The 14419-nt window shown below is 39.5% G+C and overlaps 1 protein-coding gene across 1 annotated transcript; it reads right to left on the bottom strand.

Annotated features, from left to right (window-relative positions):
* Positions 1-5676: 5676 nt before the first annotated feature.
* On the bottom strand, positions 5677-12842 carry LOC134618131 (polynucleotide 5'-hydroxyl-kinase NOL9-like). Its single transcript, XM_063463423.1, has 12 exons — positions 12516-12842; positions 12221-12428; positions 11006-11136; positions 10752-10887; positions 9703-9799; positions 9407-9504; positions 8629-8811; positions 7963-8215; positions 7757-7871; positions 7385-7559; positions 6745-6878; positions 5677-5751 (listed from the first exon to the last, which is right to left on the bottom strand). Exons 1-12 carry the CDS (start codon positions 12840-12842, stop codon positions 5677-5679), a joined length of 1932 nt encoding a protein of 643 aa, XP_063319493.1.
* Positions 12843-14419: the final 1577 nt, after the last annotated feature.

Raw genomic sequence — 14419 nt, 5'->3', positions numbered from 1 at the left:
TTAAATTTCAGAATTTTAATGAAATTTTGATTTTCATGAACAGCCCTGATGCTAATCTAAAAAATCAAGTAAAAAAAATGGACTTTTTTTTTTTTAATATATATGAATTTTATAGCATTTTGTAAATGTAAACAAGGGGTGGCCATTTGCGGCCACGAACAAGCTGAAGGGGAGTTTTTATGTTTTTGCTCTCTCTGCACTAAAATAACAATGCATTATAATTAATGTTGATGTGAATCAATTATATGCCCCAGACTCTACTATTAATAATACAAGAAATTTCAGTAGCAATGCAATTATATAAAATTGCGAAATTTGAGGTTGTCGTCCAGCTGGTGCAGTGGACAAACAAACTGGTGTTTAAAGGGTTAAAAAATAAAAAAGTAATAATTATTTTATATCTATGGAAAGAACTGAAGTTACTTAAAAGCTTTATGCAGAAAAAATGGCATAAAAAAATAAAAATAAAAATTACAGGCCTAACCTGTAGGTGGCCACTTGTGGCCACGATCAAGCTGAAAGGGTAGTGATTTTGAACAAGACCAGAGGGTTAAAAAAAAAAAAAAAAGGTGGCGCACAAGACCTCAGACAACTTTATGTATTAAAAACCGTTTTACAAAACGATAAAACAAGTAGCCTATTAAATAAAAGCCACAGTAATAGCTTAGCATTAAAATGTACTCAAATAAGCTAAAGTAACTGAGGTAAAAGTAACTGTTTTGGAGCACATGTACGTTACAGCACTATTGATTTATTAATGTGTATATCAAATTAATGTTGCAACTGGAAATTATTTTATTTACTTATATACTTAAATTTAGCTTTATTTATATTAAGCCAGCATCAGTAGTACCAAAGCTTTAAAATACATGATGTGGACTACAAAGTACATTATTTCCAATAAGAATGTTGTGGAATAGAAGCGGAAGGTAATAGAGAACTTCTTAATGTACAAGTAGATTAAAACAGTACTTCTGTAAAGTATTACATCACATTTTGGTCACTGGTTCTATGCTCTCTTCCAATGGCAGTGGGCGTTGCAGGATTAACTGTCCTCGCATCACTGTACTCTAATGCAGTAACAGTGGTGGTGAGGTGTGGCACCAGGGCAGTGATTTTTAATTTTAATGGTCACCAGAACATAATAACTGCTTCTATGGAATCACCAGTTAAATATATGATAGAGAAACTTTAAAAAAAAGTAAAATAAATAAAGTAAAAATATTTTCTATTAATATCAATACAGATATCAAGTGACATAATGAAGACTATTAAATGGGTTCTACTGTACCAAAACTAAGCAGACATCAAGTATTCATGCTAGCTACTGTGAAAATCAATGTAATCAAACAGTCTGAAGAATCTGTAATTGCATGCATGTTTACACTGAATGTGGACAACACTGTCTCTACATTGTTGTTGTTGTTGCAGGAAGAAGATGAACATCGCATAAAGAGTGAGGCACAGATTTTTTTGTGAGGAAAAATACAGCAACAAAACCAGGATTTGTGCACAGCTTTGCCTTTTGGCAGGTGTCCACGATACTTTCTGGTTGATGTTCCAAGTTTTAACCAGATCAAAAACCTCACCAACTCTGCCAAACCCACCACAGGAACAAAAAAAAAAAAAAAGAAGAAGAAAAAAAAAAAAAAAAAAAAAAGCTCACATCTCCTATTAAAACAAAAACTAAAATTTTCATACTTAACTGGACTGCCAAATATTTTCCCTTTAAAAGTAATGGGGTGGTATGCAAAATGTAGACAATATAAGGAAAGTATGTGAATTTCAATTACTCAAAGGTCAGGCTGATGTAATAAAAAGCCTGTGATAAGTTTCTATTTGATTTTTAATTGAAATTGAACCAAATAGAGAGTGATTTTAGAGAAATGTTGCTGCTATCAAACCTGGGAAGAGTTATAAACTCTTTTCCAAATAATTTGAAGCTCATCATTATTCACAAGTGAAAAATATTCAAGACAGTTGACAATCACAGGAAACTCACCACAATGTCAGAACATGCAATGCTCAGAGAAACTGCATAAATCCCAAGCACTAGATCTCAGACTCTTTAGGCCTTTATCAGCATGTTAAATGTTAATGTTCATGATAGCAGAATTAGAAGAAGACTGAATGAGTATGGCTAGTTCGAGGGGGTTACCAGAACAAGCGATTCGGCCATGTTCTTTAATGTTCTTTATGGCTGGACTGTCACGCCGAGTGAGAGGAGCCGTGTGGAAAATAAAGGAGGATCCAAACGCAGGCACTTGTACAGGTGAGAGGATGGTTTATTAAACACAAAAGAAATGGACAAAACAGCAAACGGAGAACTGGGGCCCGTTCTTCGTACCTCGCTTACTACATCCAAGATCAAATGACACATCCAAGATCAAATCATCGCGCTAACCTTGAGCTCGCTAATCCGGTTCTCCGAACACACCTGTTGTTGACGATTAGTATAGCTGGATGAAGTAATGTGAGATCACTGGGTGGCTTAAAAGGGGCTACGCATCGATAGTAGAAACATTGATCGGCAACCCTGTGATTGGTCGGCGAAGATGTCGAAGGAGCGCGCTCAGTATTTTACGGCAGCAGAGCAAGAACTCTTGATTGAGGGATTTCAGGAGTTCCAGAGTTTAATTAAAACGCAGGGGAACACTGCAAAGGCTGCAAAAGCAAGGAGAGAGGGCTGGCAGAAAGTTGCTGACAAATTAAACTCGTAAGTAATTTATTATATTATATTACATCATATCCTCTTTCACATTAGAGCCACAACAGGACCCACTAGAACATGGGAACAAGTAAAAGTGAAATATAAGAATATTCTACAGAATGGTAATATTTATCACCTATATTGCTTTTAGTCTCTTGAAAAGAGACCCTGAAATAATCGGTTTGTTTGTTTATAACAGCAACCAAGAAAAGGGCAGAGCAAATAAAGACAGGTGGTGGTCCTGCACCCCCTCGTCACACCCCAGCAGAGGAGCTGGCCCTAGGGTTGAATGCCACCAGACCCATTGTGGAGGGCATCCCTGGGGGCAGCTCTTCCTTAGACCAGCAACCGGGGTGCAGTAGCAGCAGCACCTTCATAACTGGTAAATGAGCTCATAATTCTATTTGTACAACGTAAAATATTTGGTTGTTGCCTTAATTAAAATGCTTTTTGTACTGTGTAATTTATTGACATTGTGTGTTTTTTTGTGTGTAGTTTCACATAACACTCCATCACTTTTACCTGTTCCTGAAACGTGCCACTTGCAAAGAAACGCAAGGCAATGCACACAGTTTGTGCAGTTGTTAATGCCCGACTACGGTGAGTGGAACTCTTAACATAGGGATCCAACAAGTTGGTTAAGTAAATAATACCCTCACTGGAAAAACGATATCTCTCTATGAGCACACTGTCGCGCTGAGCTAAAGGTTCCTGTCTATCCCGCAATATACGCTGAATTCTGAAAACTCTCCTTATCAATCTTGCACCTTCCGCAATGGGTTGCTCGCGTACAAACGGACAGGACATGGCTGCGACAGACTTCCCAAATCCACCTTCGCTTTTATAGCCGTGATCTCTCATCTTGATTACACGAAGTAATTTACTATTACTACTCTAAAATATGTATTACATCTGAAATAATCAAATACATGAAATAGAATGATTAATAGTACATTTCCCTTTTTTTCGGAAATGATCTGTATGTATCTGTATGAAATCAATAAAAGCATCAAATGCTGCATTATATTTAGTTACATTGATAATATTTATTTATGGTAAAACAGTGGCGAAATATCACTGTTGCTTTCATATAACTGCAGCGGACATACCTGAGTGGCCGCGATCTAATCCTGTTTACATAAAGTAAACCTGCTCCCACGCAGGTTTACGCTTACGGATCTGTTGCTACAGCAAGTCCCAGATGAGCTTCGGAGAACCGAACGATCCAAGATCACGCGAAATCGTCAACAATCAAATCCGGCTAACTTATTTAGCGAGGTACGAAGAACGGGCCCCTGATCTATACTGGGTTAACTAAACTACGGAGCCTGAACAAGAGCACAAACCTGAACACGAATAACAGCGAGCAGAAGACGGAATGATGGTTGACGGCAGGGAAACACACAGAATGAAACAGGGTGGATACACAGACGGACCAGCAACAACAATGACTAAAGACGTGACTTAAATACACACAGAGAAACACAGGGAGATTACACACAGGTGGTGGACACAGCTGGGAGTAATTAACAAGACGAGACAGAGGTAAAACTGAACACACTCACATGAGACGCAGACCTTCACAATAAAACAGGAAACAAGAACACTACACCAAGACGCAGACCTGACACTGAGAAACAGACAGAAAATGACACATGGAACTTGAACTAAACCTGCAATAAACATGGGAACACAAACCCTACGAACTAATCCCTAAACAAGAATAACCAAAACATAGATTCATAATCATCATCATCATCATAAGAAAAGAATCCAAAATGCAAAAACACACCAAAACATAACAACTCAAAATACTGGGTCCAACGGACCCAGAACCGTGACAAGGACAGCTTAAGTTTGAAAAGTTACATCTGAACAAACCACAAGATTCTGGAGCAGCGTCCTCACTTTGGACATATATGACCAAAGTGGAGATGTTTGGACATAATGCACGGCACCAACCAAACACAGCACATTTGCACAAACACCTCATAACAACTGTCAAGCTCGATGGTGGCCTGATGATTTGGGCTTGTTTTGCAGCCACATGACCTGGGCACCTTGCAGTCACCTTACACTTAGTTTATTCACACACCGGTTCTGCATTTTGGCTTTTCTTTTTTTTGCAAATAAACAATGGCATAATTATTAACATATTTAAACTTTTGATAGAACAAGTTGATTTTTATTATGTCCTGATATGCAAAACCTTAGAACTGAAATAGGGGATTGCATCTATGTTATCTTAAATCACATTTCTGGTTTGTTTTTTGAGATGAGTGGCATGTGCACTACAGCTGAGACTTTTCACACATTTAAATGTACTCTGAACTGAAATATACCCCACCAGTTTCATGTAGACTGCCTAGTGGCACATCTACAGTGGGCTCTGGGTTGCATGAGGTCTAGAGGAAAACATCTGACGTGACAAAGCCAAAACAATGACTCTGCCAAAATGTAGCTGTGCTGTGTTTGTGCGCTCCCACCCTCAAATAAAGAGGCGGGCAACGGTGAACAAAGACGAGCGAGGGGGTAGAAAGGGGATGTTAAAACAGCCCACTTAACAAATTAGCAATTCTCCACTGGGTGACCGGTTGTTTACAGCCGAGTCCTTACAGTCCTTCAGGTCTTCCACCGAGATAAGATAAAGGTCAGTCTTCGTGCAGCAGCATCTCGGTCCAGCGATCTTCTTCCTCTAATCTTAATTTGCATTGTAAATTCATTACGAAACATTATAGTTTAACAGAATTACAATCTTATTAAGGCTAGAGTTCTTCTGCTGTTCAAAACAAAGTGGCAACATAATTGTCTGCTGCCCCCTTGAGGGGAAAAACCCAAACATCTAGAAACAACAAGCTCTTTATTTTCATGCCACATAGAACACTGACTGATGGGGAAATGTAAAGGGCAATAAAATGCTGCAGAAATGTCACTGCATGCCCACTTGACTGGGCCTCGTCATTCCCTTAAGACTCGCAGCTTTCCTGCTCCAGTGAGATCAAACCTGTAGTAGTATAGGGCATCTCCCCGTCAATGCCCGGCTGAAATAGAGATAAAGACACTACAGGTCACAATAGAACAGTAATGTCATCTTTAGATATAGTTAAACACAACTCCAGATCTGAGAACTTTGGGACTCTGAATGTAAATAAATGTAAATAAAAACAGAATGCAAATGATTTTATTCACAACAGATCAAAGAAAAACATATCAAATATTTAAACTGACACATTTTACTATTTGATGAAAAACTGTTTTTTAAATCTGATTTTTAAATTTAATGGCAGCAACAGATCTCAAAAGAAACTGGGACGGATGAACAAAAGTCTGGAAAAGTAAGTAACACTAAAAAGAAACAGCTGGAGCAAAACTGTAAAGATGTAAAACATCTCATCATCTACGTGCCTGTGATAGTCGGGCCCTCAGGGAGCAGTGCATTAAATAAAAAAGAAGACATAATTCTGTCAAGGCAATCACTACGTGGGCTTGGACACTTCCAGGAATCACTGTATGTGAACATAGTTCACTGTGCCATCCAGGTTATGCAAAGAAGAAGCCATATATGAACGTGATCGATCAATGTCACCATCTTCTCTCATTTAAAATGGACTAATGGAAAAGTGGAAAACTGTTCTGTGGTCAGATGAACCAAATTCGGGCTTTTTTAGGCAGGAAAACATGAATGCCAAGTCCTCAGGTACCACCTGGGTTGTTATCAGTGCTTACTTAAAGAGCCTTCATCTCTAATGCTATCGAGGTGCACTTGTGCCTACAGATAAAACAGCCTGCACATCTGGAAAGGCAACACCAGTGCTGCAAGGTCCATACAGGTTTTAGAGCAACACATGAGCCCTTTCAGATGGCATCGTTTTTAAGGCGGGGGGGCCTGCATGTTCCAACAAGACAATGCTTATTAACTGCATCTATTATAACAACGCAGCTTTAAAATAGAACAGTCTGAAGTGACTTTTCAGCAACTGAAAACATTTTTCATAACATGAATACAAAATAAAAAACATGAAAGAGGAACTGACCTGTGTTGTGAGGACACATGACGGCACTGAAATTGCTCCAAAGAGGAGACAGTTGACTTCACGGAGAACTGACGGATCTACAGGCGTCAGCAGGAAGTACAGACCCCGTGCCATGTCAATACCTCGGAGGACCCCTGGAAGACAGTATCAAGTAAATATAACGACATATAACGACTCTTTAATTCTCCCCAACTTCAAATTAGTCGGAGTGAATTTAGAACTGTACAAGAATTGTACAATTGTTAAATGGATTTGGGTGCTCTTATCTATTACATATAATAAATTTGTTTCTTTATTCCCGAGCTTAAGAATTGAATCTGGTGCTGAAACTTCAGTTTATGAAAAAAAATCTTCACTACATAATCTGCAAAAAGTTTTCAGCTTTTCGCAAATATTTTTATTTCCTTCCTTCCTAGACTTTCTGGACCACAACCCCATTAAATATAATCTTATTTTTCTGACCAGTTATTAAAAGGAAGAAAGCTTCAATAAACTGAAAAGCCAGTTTATTGTGGCTGTAACAATAACTTGAGATTTTTTTTTTAAGATATCACCAACATACATTTTCACTTGATGAAAATGTTTCAGTCAATGAGGAAGTAAAGCCAAGTCAACACAATAACTCAGAAAGGACACTTACCAAATCCCACACATGGGCAGATGGGTGCCTGGGAAAGAAAGACTGGACCTCCCTTGCTTGCTACTTTCTCTGCCAGGCAGCAGAGTCCTACCAGACTACCACTGGAAGCATGAAACATGTGCGAGGGCACCATGTCGCCGTGGGTAACACCTAACGCAATCGCTGTGTGTGGAATCTGTGGGTTTAGCAAGAAAATTGTTAGGTGGTTGTTTAATGAATATAAAAAAAATCTTTAAAAGCAACAGTTTGCAGGTTAAGGAGGTTTAAACCAAAACTGGAGCATAGACAGCCATTTCTCTCTGATTTAAATGTCATGAATTGTATTCATATATGTATAGACTGTGATCAGAGAGTCATGTGTTTCTTGTGTACCTGGTATGGTGTGAGGCTGTGCAGAGGTCTGACTGGTCCAGGGTCAGGATACTGCAGCTGACTCAGATAGGCCAGGAGAGATAGATCCCTCTGCTCATTACTACGCTGGTGTTTCCTGTCAAATGCAGCGATATGAGATGTAGCCAAGAGTCTGGAATAATGTTTTTACACCAGTATATTAATAATGGTAGCAGTGGTGTACTTACGCTGTTCCTTGACTCCCAACTCCTTGAAACTCCGCTTGTATGCTAATGTGACTGTACATTCTAGGGTGGCTGTGGCTTTCTGTAACCTCATCCAGAGCGGTCTGGGCGGGTGGTTGAGTCTGAAAGCCATTTGCCGTCCTCAGAAAGTCTGGAGTGAGGGCGGGGCAATCATTGAAACCACTATGACTGAGCTGGACAACATGGGAAACTGGGAAGAAGCGGATCATGTCAACCAGCAGCTGGAATCCATATCCTGTGAACAGAAACACATTCAGAGACATTTTTTATTATTAGTGCATTTAAATTCCCCTACATTGTTTCATCGGGGCGATCGTGGCTCAAGAGTTGGGAGTTGTAATCGGAAGGTTGCCGATTCGAGCCCCGGCTTGGACAGTCTCGGTCGTTGTGTCCTTGGGCAAGACACTTCACCCGTTGCCTACTGGTGGTGGTCAGGGGGCCCGGTGGTGCCAGTGTCCGGCAGCCTCGCCTCTCCCAGTGCGCCCCAGGGTGGCTGTGGCTACAACGTAGCTTGCCATCACCAGTGTGTGAATGGGTGGATGACTCGATATGTAAAGCGCTTTGGGGTCCTTAGGGACTAGTGAAACGCTATTGAAATACAGGCCATTTACCATTTCACTGATGTCACAGAAAGCAGCTCACACTGACCTTTGACCCAGCCCATGGTGTTGATAATAATCGGAGCCTCTCTGGTCTGGGATCTTCTGCACCATAAGGACTTAAGAGATTCCAAATATCGATCCAGGTCTGAGTCGCATTGGTATGAGTCGAATGATGACTGACCGTAGTAGATCATGTGGTCTGGAGTCTGCTGATGTGTGAAAGGAGGACCTGCAAAGCAGATCATTATAAGTCTTTTAACCCACTCTTACTAATCAAGCAGGAGTCAGAAATGAAGAAAACACTAAAGAGCCTGGTTCTGCTGGAGGTTTCCTATTAAAAGGGAGTTTTTCCTTCCCATTGTCGCCAAAGTGCCTGCTCATAAGGGATCATATGATTGTTGGGTTTTTCACTGTATGTATTATTGTAGGGTCTACCTCACAATATAAAGCACCTTGAGGCAAATGTTGATTTGGCACTGTATAAATAAAACTGAATTGAATTGAACTATAGAGGCATAATTCTACACAAAACCCACCATAAAATAACAATTTTGACATTGCATTTTGAATCACACATGATTCTCACATAGCTACATAGGTTTAAAAGAAGCTGAAAGGCTAACACTTTTACTCCTAGACACAGGTGGACTGGCTGTGTCAGTTTCCAATCTTTAATCTAAGGTAACCAAGGAATGGCTCTTCCAACACATTGTTGTTAATAATTTAGCCCCAGTTGTAAAGATGTGAATGCGCTATGTTTCATATAGTATTTTAAATTAAAAAAAAACATGTTTTTTGAACATATAATGAGGATTGAAACATACCTAAAAGGGGTTCTCTGACAGTGAGGAGAGACAGGCAACCAGCAGGGGTGAATTCTGTCTGACCGAGGTCACCTTCCAAATATTCGACACTAGCAGTGCTGAAGGAAAACAAAACATATCGTTATTCTCCACTTTAAATGACCCACAGAGATGTTTGTAGGCTGTAAAGACCCTTGTGTAAATGTGAACCAAAGCAAACCAAACATTACAATAAAAAGGATAGAGAGAGGACCAGAGCAGGACCAATGACATAGTGAACAGGACATTATAAAAACTGTAGTTAGTGAGAAACTTACTAATTCAGCAAGGTGTTAATGAGCACGCGGATAAATGTTGACTTTCCAACATTCTTGGTCCCGCACACCAGGATAACAGGACAGCCATCTATGTCTCCTGTCAGTGAAAAACATGTCAAGTTTTCATGAAAGCAACCAAAGTGAGCATTTTGTTTTGGTATGTTCTTATCACATAAACGTCTGTGGTTCGATTCAGTTACAGAACAATTCTGCAGCACTCCTACTAAGAGTGAAGAGCAAAACTTACACTGACTATTATATTCTGTTTTTCTACTGATCACTGTTAAACCAACACAAGAACTGTGACTGGTAATTCTCAGCAACTGACCAATTTATTGTTAAAGCCCTCAAGAGTGTGAAACACTTCCTACTGAAGTCAGTTAAGTTACACTTGGTATCTGTTAAGTTCTTCTATGAACCCTTTTAGGAACATTGATAACTAAACCTCCTTGTTTTGAACTAGTAAATGGAGCGGCTCTTACGCTTTGCACAACATCACCCAGTCCCACACGCACTTTCTTCTACACAAGTGTTTCCTATTGAACATTCACACACATTCATACTCTGATGGATGCATCAGAGAGAAACATGGGGTTAGTATCTTGCCCAAGGATACTTGGTTAGTAAGTGATCTGCTTTACTACCTGAGCTACAGCCACCCCAAAACATGACAGAAAAAATATTCATCCAGAATTAAAACTCTTTAGAAGAGCTAACATGATACTTTATGAAATAAATACTCAAACAAAAAACAAAATAAAGCAAAAAGCACAACAGAGGGCCACTTAAGGACCAAACGAGTCTCTAAACCTGTGCTAAATATTTAATATGTACTTTTCTTAATGGAAAGCAATAATTTTGTTCTCATTTTTTATTTTACTTAATTTTAAATAATAAAACCCAAAGAATTTTAAATGATTATGATACAATGAACTTTATTCAGTACTGTTCTGTGTGTGTGTGTGTAAGGGTTACATAAAGGGTATAAATTTAGCCTTGTAGCATAAAAGTGACTCGTGTATAATTTGGCACATCTAAAAGTGGGTTACCTTTGCACACACTGACTACTGTGTTAAGAGCATGTCTGTAGCTCTTCGACATTTTCAGCCCTTCAATGTTGCTGTCGAGAGGAATCATACCCAAACCGTTGAGTGGAGTGTCAAGAACAGCTGACATGAGTTCAGTCTGCAAACAAGCAGGAGAAGCTTTCAGATCATACTCAACATTAATCTGCATGTAAATTATGTTGAAATTTGTCTGCTTTGCTGATTATATCCAAGTGTGAACATATCTGCCACCTTACCGTGGGGAGGTTGAACAATTCGCTGAGATCTGGAAAACTGGAAAGAAACCGTGTCACAGGTGTCTCGATGGGTTCCAGCAGGATGATGGATGAATTTGTCGTTATGCTTTTTAACAGCTTCTTTCGTGATGCTGCAAAATGCATATTCATAGCAATTTAAAGCCAGAAAAAACACATTCTAATACTATATATTCAGTATTTTACTGATATAGCTATATCAGTCTCTGTGTTTTATGATACATATCTCTTTATTAAAACTTCCTTTCAAAGAAAATAATGTAGAAAAAGATGCTCAGATTAATTCAGATTCATCACAGTTTCTGTTTAAAATCATATGTGTACATGTCACAATTGTTACAATTTATTTACAGTGTAGTCGGCATGTTTTTATACACCACTTTGCATTTAATCATTAGTTATTATTAATCTATGGCTCTCTCCCATAGCATGTCTTTTATACGGTCTTCTTCCCCTATTAACCAACCGGTCATGGCAGACGGCTGCCCCTCGCTGAGCCTGATTCTGCCCGTTTCTTCTTCTTAAAAAAGAGTTTTCCTTTCCACCGTCACCAAGTGCTTGCTCATAGGGAGGGTTATCTGCTTTTCAAGGATTTCTCTCTTTTATTGTAGGGGCTTTACCTTGCAATATAAAGGGCCTTGAGTTGACTGTTGTTGTGTTATGGTGTTATATAAGTAAAAATAAAGTGATGTTTTATTAATGCAGCCTTGAGTTGTATATTACCAACACTACTAAAGGAAGCTCTGCTATAACAGCTGCACATGCATTATACCTGCTGTCTCATATTTATGACTCAAACATTAAGCACTCAAAGAGTAAACATCCTCTTTTAGTGTGAGTGTGCACAGAAACTGAAGCAGAAAGCCTGGGCTAACAGAGAAAGTTGATGACCACTTTTTTTTTTTTTAGAAATGCTTCACAGGACACCCTTTAGCTCATCTTCTATTGTTTACATTTCACTTAAGACAGTGATAAACATGCATTGCAGTGCAACAGGTGGGGTAAAGAAATTATAATTATTATATAATTATAAGCTTAAGAAATCCAGTATTCGCAAAGAGAAATAAGGTCCAGCTAAGTATTTTTGCCTATATGATATGAATTCTAACCAATCAGACTTCCTAGAGATATATTTTAACTGGAAAAACCAATACAAATGCCTAACTTCAAACATAAAAGAAAAAGTGTGCTGCTCACCTTGTGGGAGATACCTTTGGAGGATGTGCGATGCCTCATTTCTACTTTCCAACGCTCTGATGCTTTCTAATCCTCTAATACTCAGTGGACAATGTGACGCTGGGGAGAAAAGCGAATATGACTGCTGACCCTCTTCGATGGTAAATCCCATAACTTCTACACGTCCATAAAGACAGGTCAGAAGGCACTTTCCGCGGAAACACAGCGTCTGCAGGTAAGACATTTTAAATCACGGAACTTAATTGACATCAGATTAAACATCTACATGTCCAACTAAAAATCAACTGATGCATACCTGATCCTTCTGCATGACAAGTACTGTGCGGTTCTGCCGATCGTCTCTCTGCGCACAGTGATGCAGAGCCTCTCCCTCCAATCTACCTCTCCGGACATCCTCAGTTGTCCAGCCATACTTGCGGTTAGAGACAGACTTCACTTTATTTTTCAGCCTCTTGACAGATCGTTTTTTCCTTACAGACTGCCGGAGCGCCTTCACCATGCTGATCACCACAGGGCTAGAGTTTACATTAGAGGAACTGACGGGAGGTCTGCACCGTTTTCCCTTCGCACCTTTCCACTTGTGAGATTTATGTTTTACCTCTGCGTGTTTGTTCACTTTCATGATTGTCAGCAGTCATTCAGCTACAAGAAAAATGAAAAGGTGAACCTGCAAAGAAAAGGATGCACTTCATCAACCTAAGAATAAAGAATGGAAACAAAGCATTTACACTCAAGCCATTTTTAGTTTAGTTCTGTGGAACCCATCTAGTTTACTTAAAGAGCAACTTTACTTCATGGCATTTAACTTTTGCACAGAGATTTATATTGTAATAATATGATAATTATTATTATAATAATCTTCTGTTATTTTTAATAAGTGCTCATCTACCCCAATGCCTGGGTATTTGTGGGTTGAAACTGTTGCAGTCAAGTTCCCTCTATGGTGTTAAACATCAGTGGTAGCTTCCATCACAGGTAGCAGTCAGTTTATGCTTAAGCTGACTTGTCTGCTTATATCTTATATCTTGAGTTCAGTTAAATCCACAAAGAGCAGTAAATGTCAGAGGAGCAGTGGTGCAGGTCAGCTGATCATAACACACACACAGGAGCTGGTGAGTGAGAGGAGAATGGTGGCTAAGCTGCCATCCCTGCTGGACAACATCTCCCATCCCATGCAGGTGACTCACAGCACTAAGCAGCTCCTTCAGTGTTAGGCTGTGGCTCCCAAGTGTGGGACTAATAAAGGTTATCTTATCTTAAATAAATCTACTGGAGCTCACAACACCAGTTTTTACATGTGTTATTCCTAAGGGACGTTTTTTCCCCCAATAGTTTTTTCCATAATTTAATGTCTCAAAATGTGAACAGAGCAATGAATAAAATCACCTTCGCGCAGTAGGACAAGAATGCAACCTCAATTTTAAACTTGGGTTGAAGTCATCAAGACCAACTTCACCTAACACCGCCTCAAAAACTAGCATTAGCTGCTAGCTAACGTTGTTGCTTCCCGAGAAAACACTGCTTTAAAACAGATGGCACAAAGCTGTAGTTATAATCCCTGTGCCTTGGCTGCGAACATGTACAAGTAATGTTTAGAATTATCTTAAGAGACACACGCAGGATATAAAACCCTGTGAGTCAAAGCGCAGGGCACAGGACCCTGGCACACAGCGCACAGCTGCAGAGAGGAGGCGGGAAAACAGCGGTAGCAGGGGGAGGAGGAGATCGCGGACTAGCAATGTGACGGGTCAGCGGCACAAAGTGTAACCAGTGTGATTCTGCATTGTGTCTCTGATAAAAAAGGTAAAAGAAAGAAAGGCCTCCAAGTAAATAATTTGCCCACTCCAGCTCCTACAACCAAATACAAACAGTGGGGAAGAGGGTTAGCTCAACCCACCACAACTTCCAAGCTAGCAAGGAGTATATATATCCATGCTAGCATTTGTGGTCCTTAAACACATTTATGATACATACATACTACACACTTGTAACATCTAACAAAAAAACAGGCTTAACAATGACAATAATTGAACTAAAATCACAATCAGAAACATCCAGGTGGCTAAATATGCATTATATGAGCGTTTTACAGTGTTGGGAAAGAAATGACACCAACCTCTCCCACAGGGGAATTGTAGAAAAGGGGAGAGGCAAACAGGGTACACTGTATTTATAAGGTTGCACCAAAGAAGAAGAAGA

This window comes from Pelmatolapia mariae, linkage group LG20, assembly GCF_036321145.2.
Source record: "Pelmatolapia mariae isolate MD_Pm_ZW linkage group LG20, Pm_UMD_F_2, whole genome shotgun sequence".
In the NCBI taxonomy this organism is placed as follows: domain Eukaryota; kingdom Metazoa; phylum Chordata; class Actinopteri; order Cichliformes; family Cichlidae; genus Pelmatolapia; species Pelmatolapia mariae.
Note: the sequence above shows the minus strand (reverse complement) of the source record. Positions and strands in the feature narration are given on the sequence as shown.

Excerpts from the sequence above, each read along its gene's own strand:
- LOC134618131 (XM_063463423.1), bottom strand. The coding sequence starts at position 12,842 with ATGAAAGTGAACAAACACGCAGAGGTAAAACATAAATCTCACAAGTGG. Across the intron at positions 12,429-12,515 it reads TTGTCATGCAGAAGGATCAG|ACGCTGTGTTTCCGCGGAAA; the intron begins GTATGCATCAGT and ends TCTTACCTGCAG. Across the intron at positions 7,560-7,756 it reads ACAGCCTCACACCATACCAG|ATTCCACACACAGCGATTGC; the intron begins GTACACAAGAAA and ends CTAAACCCACAG.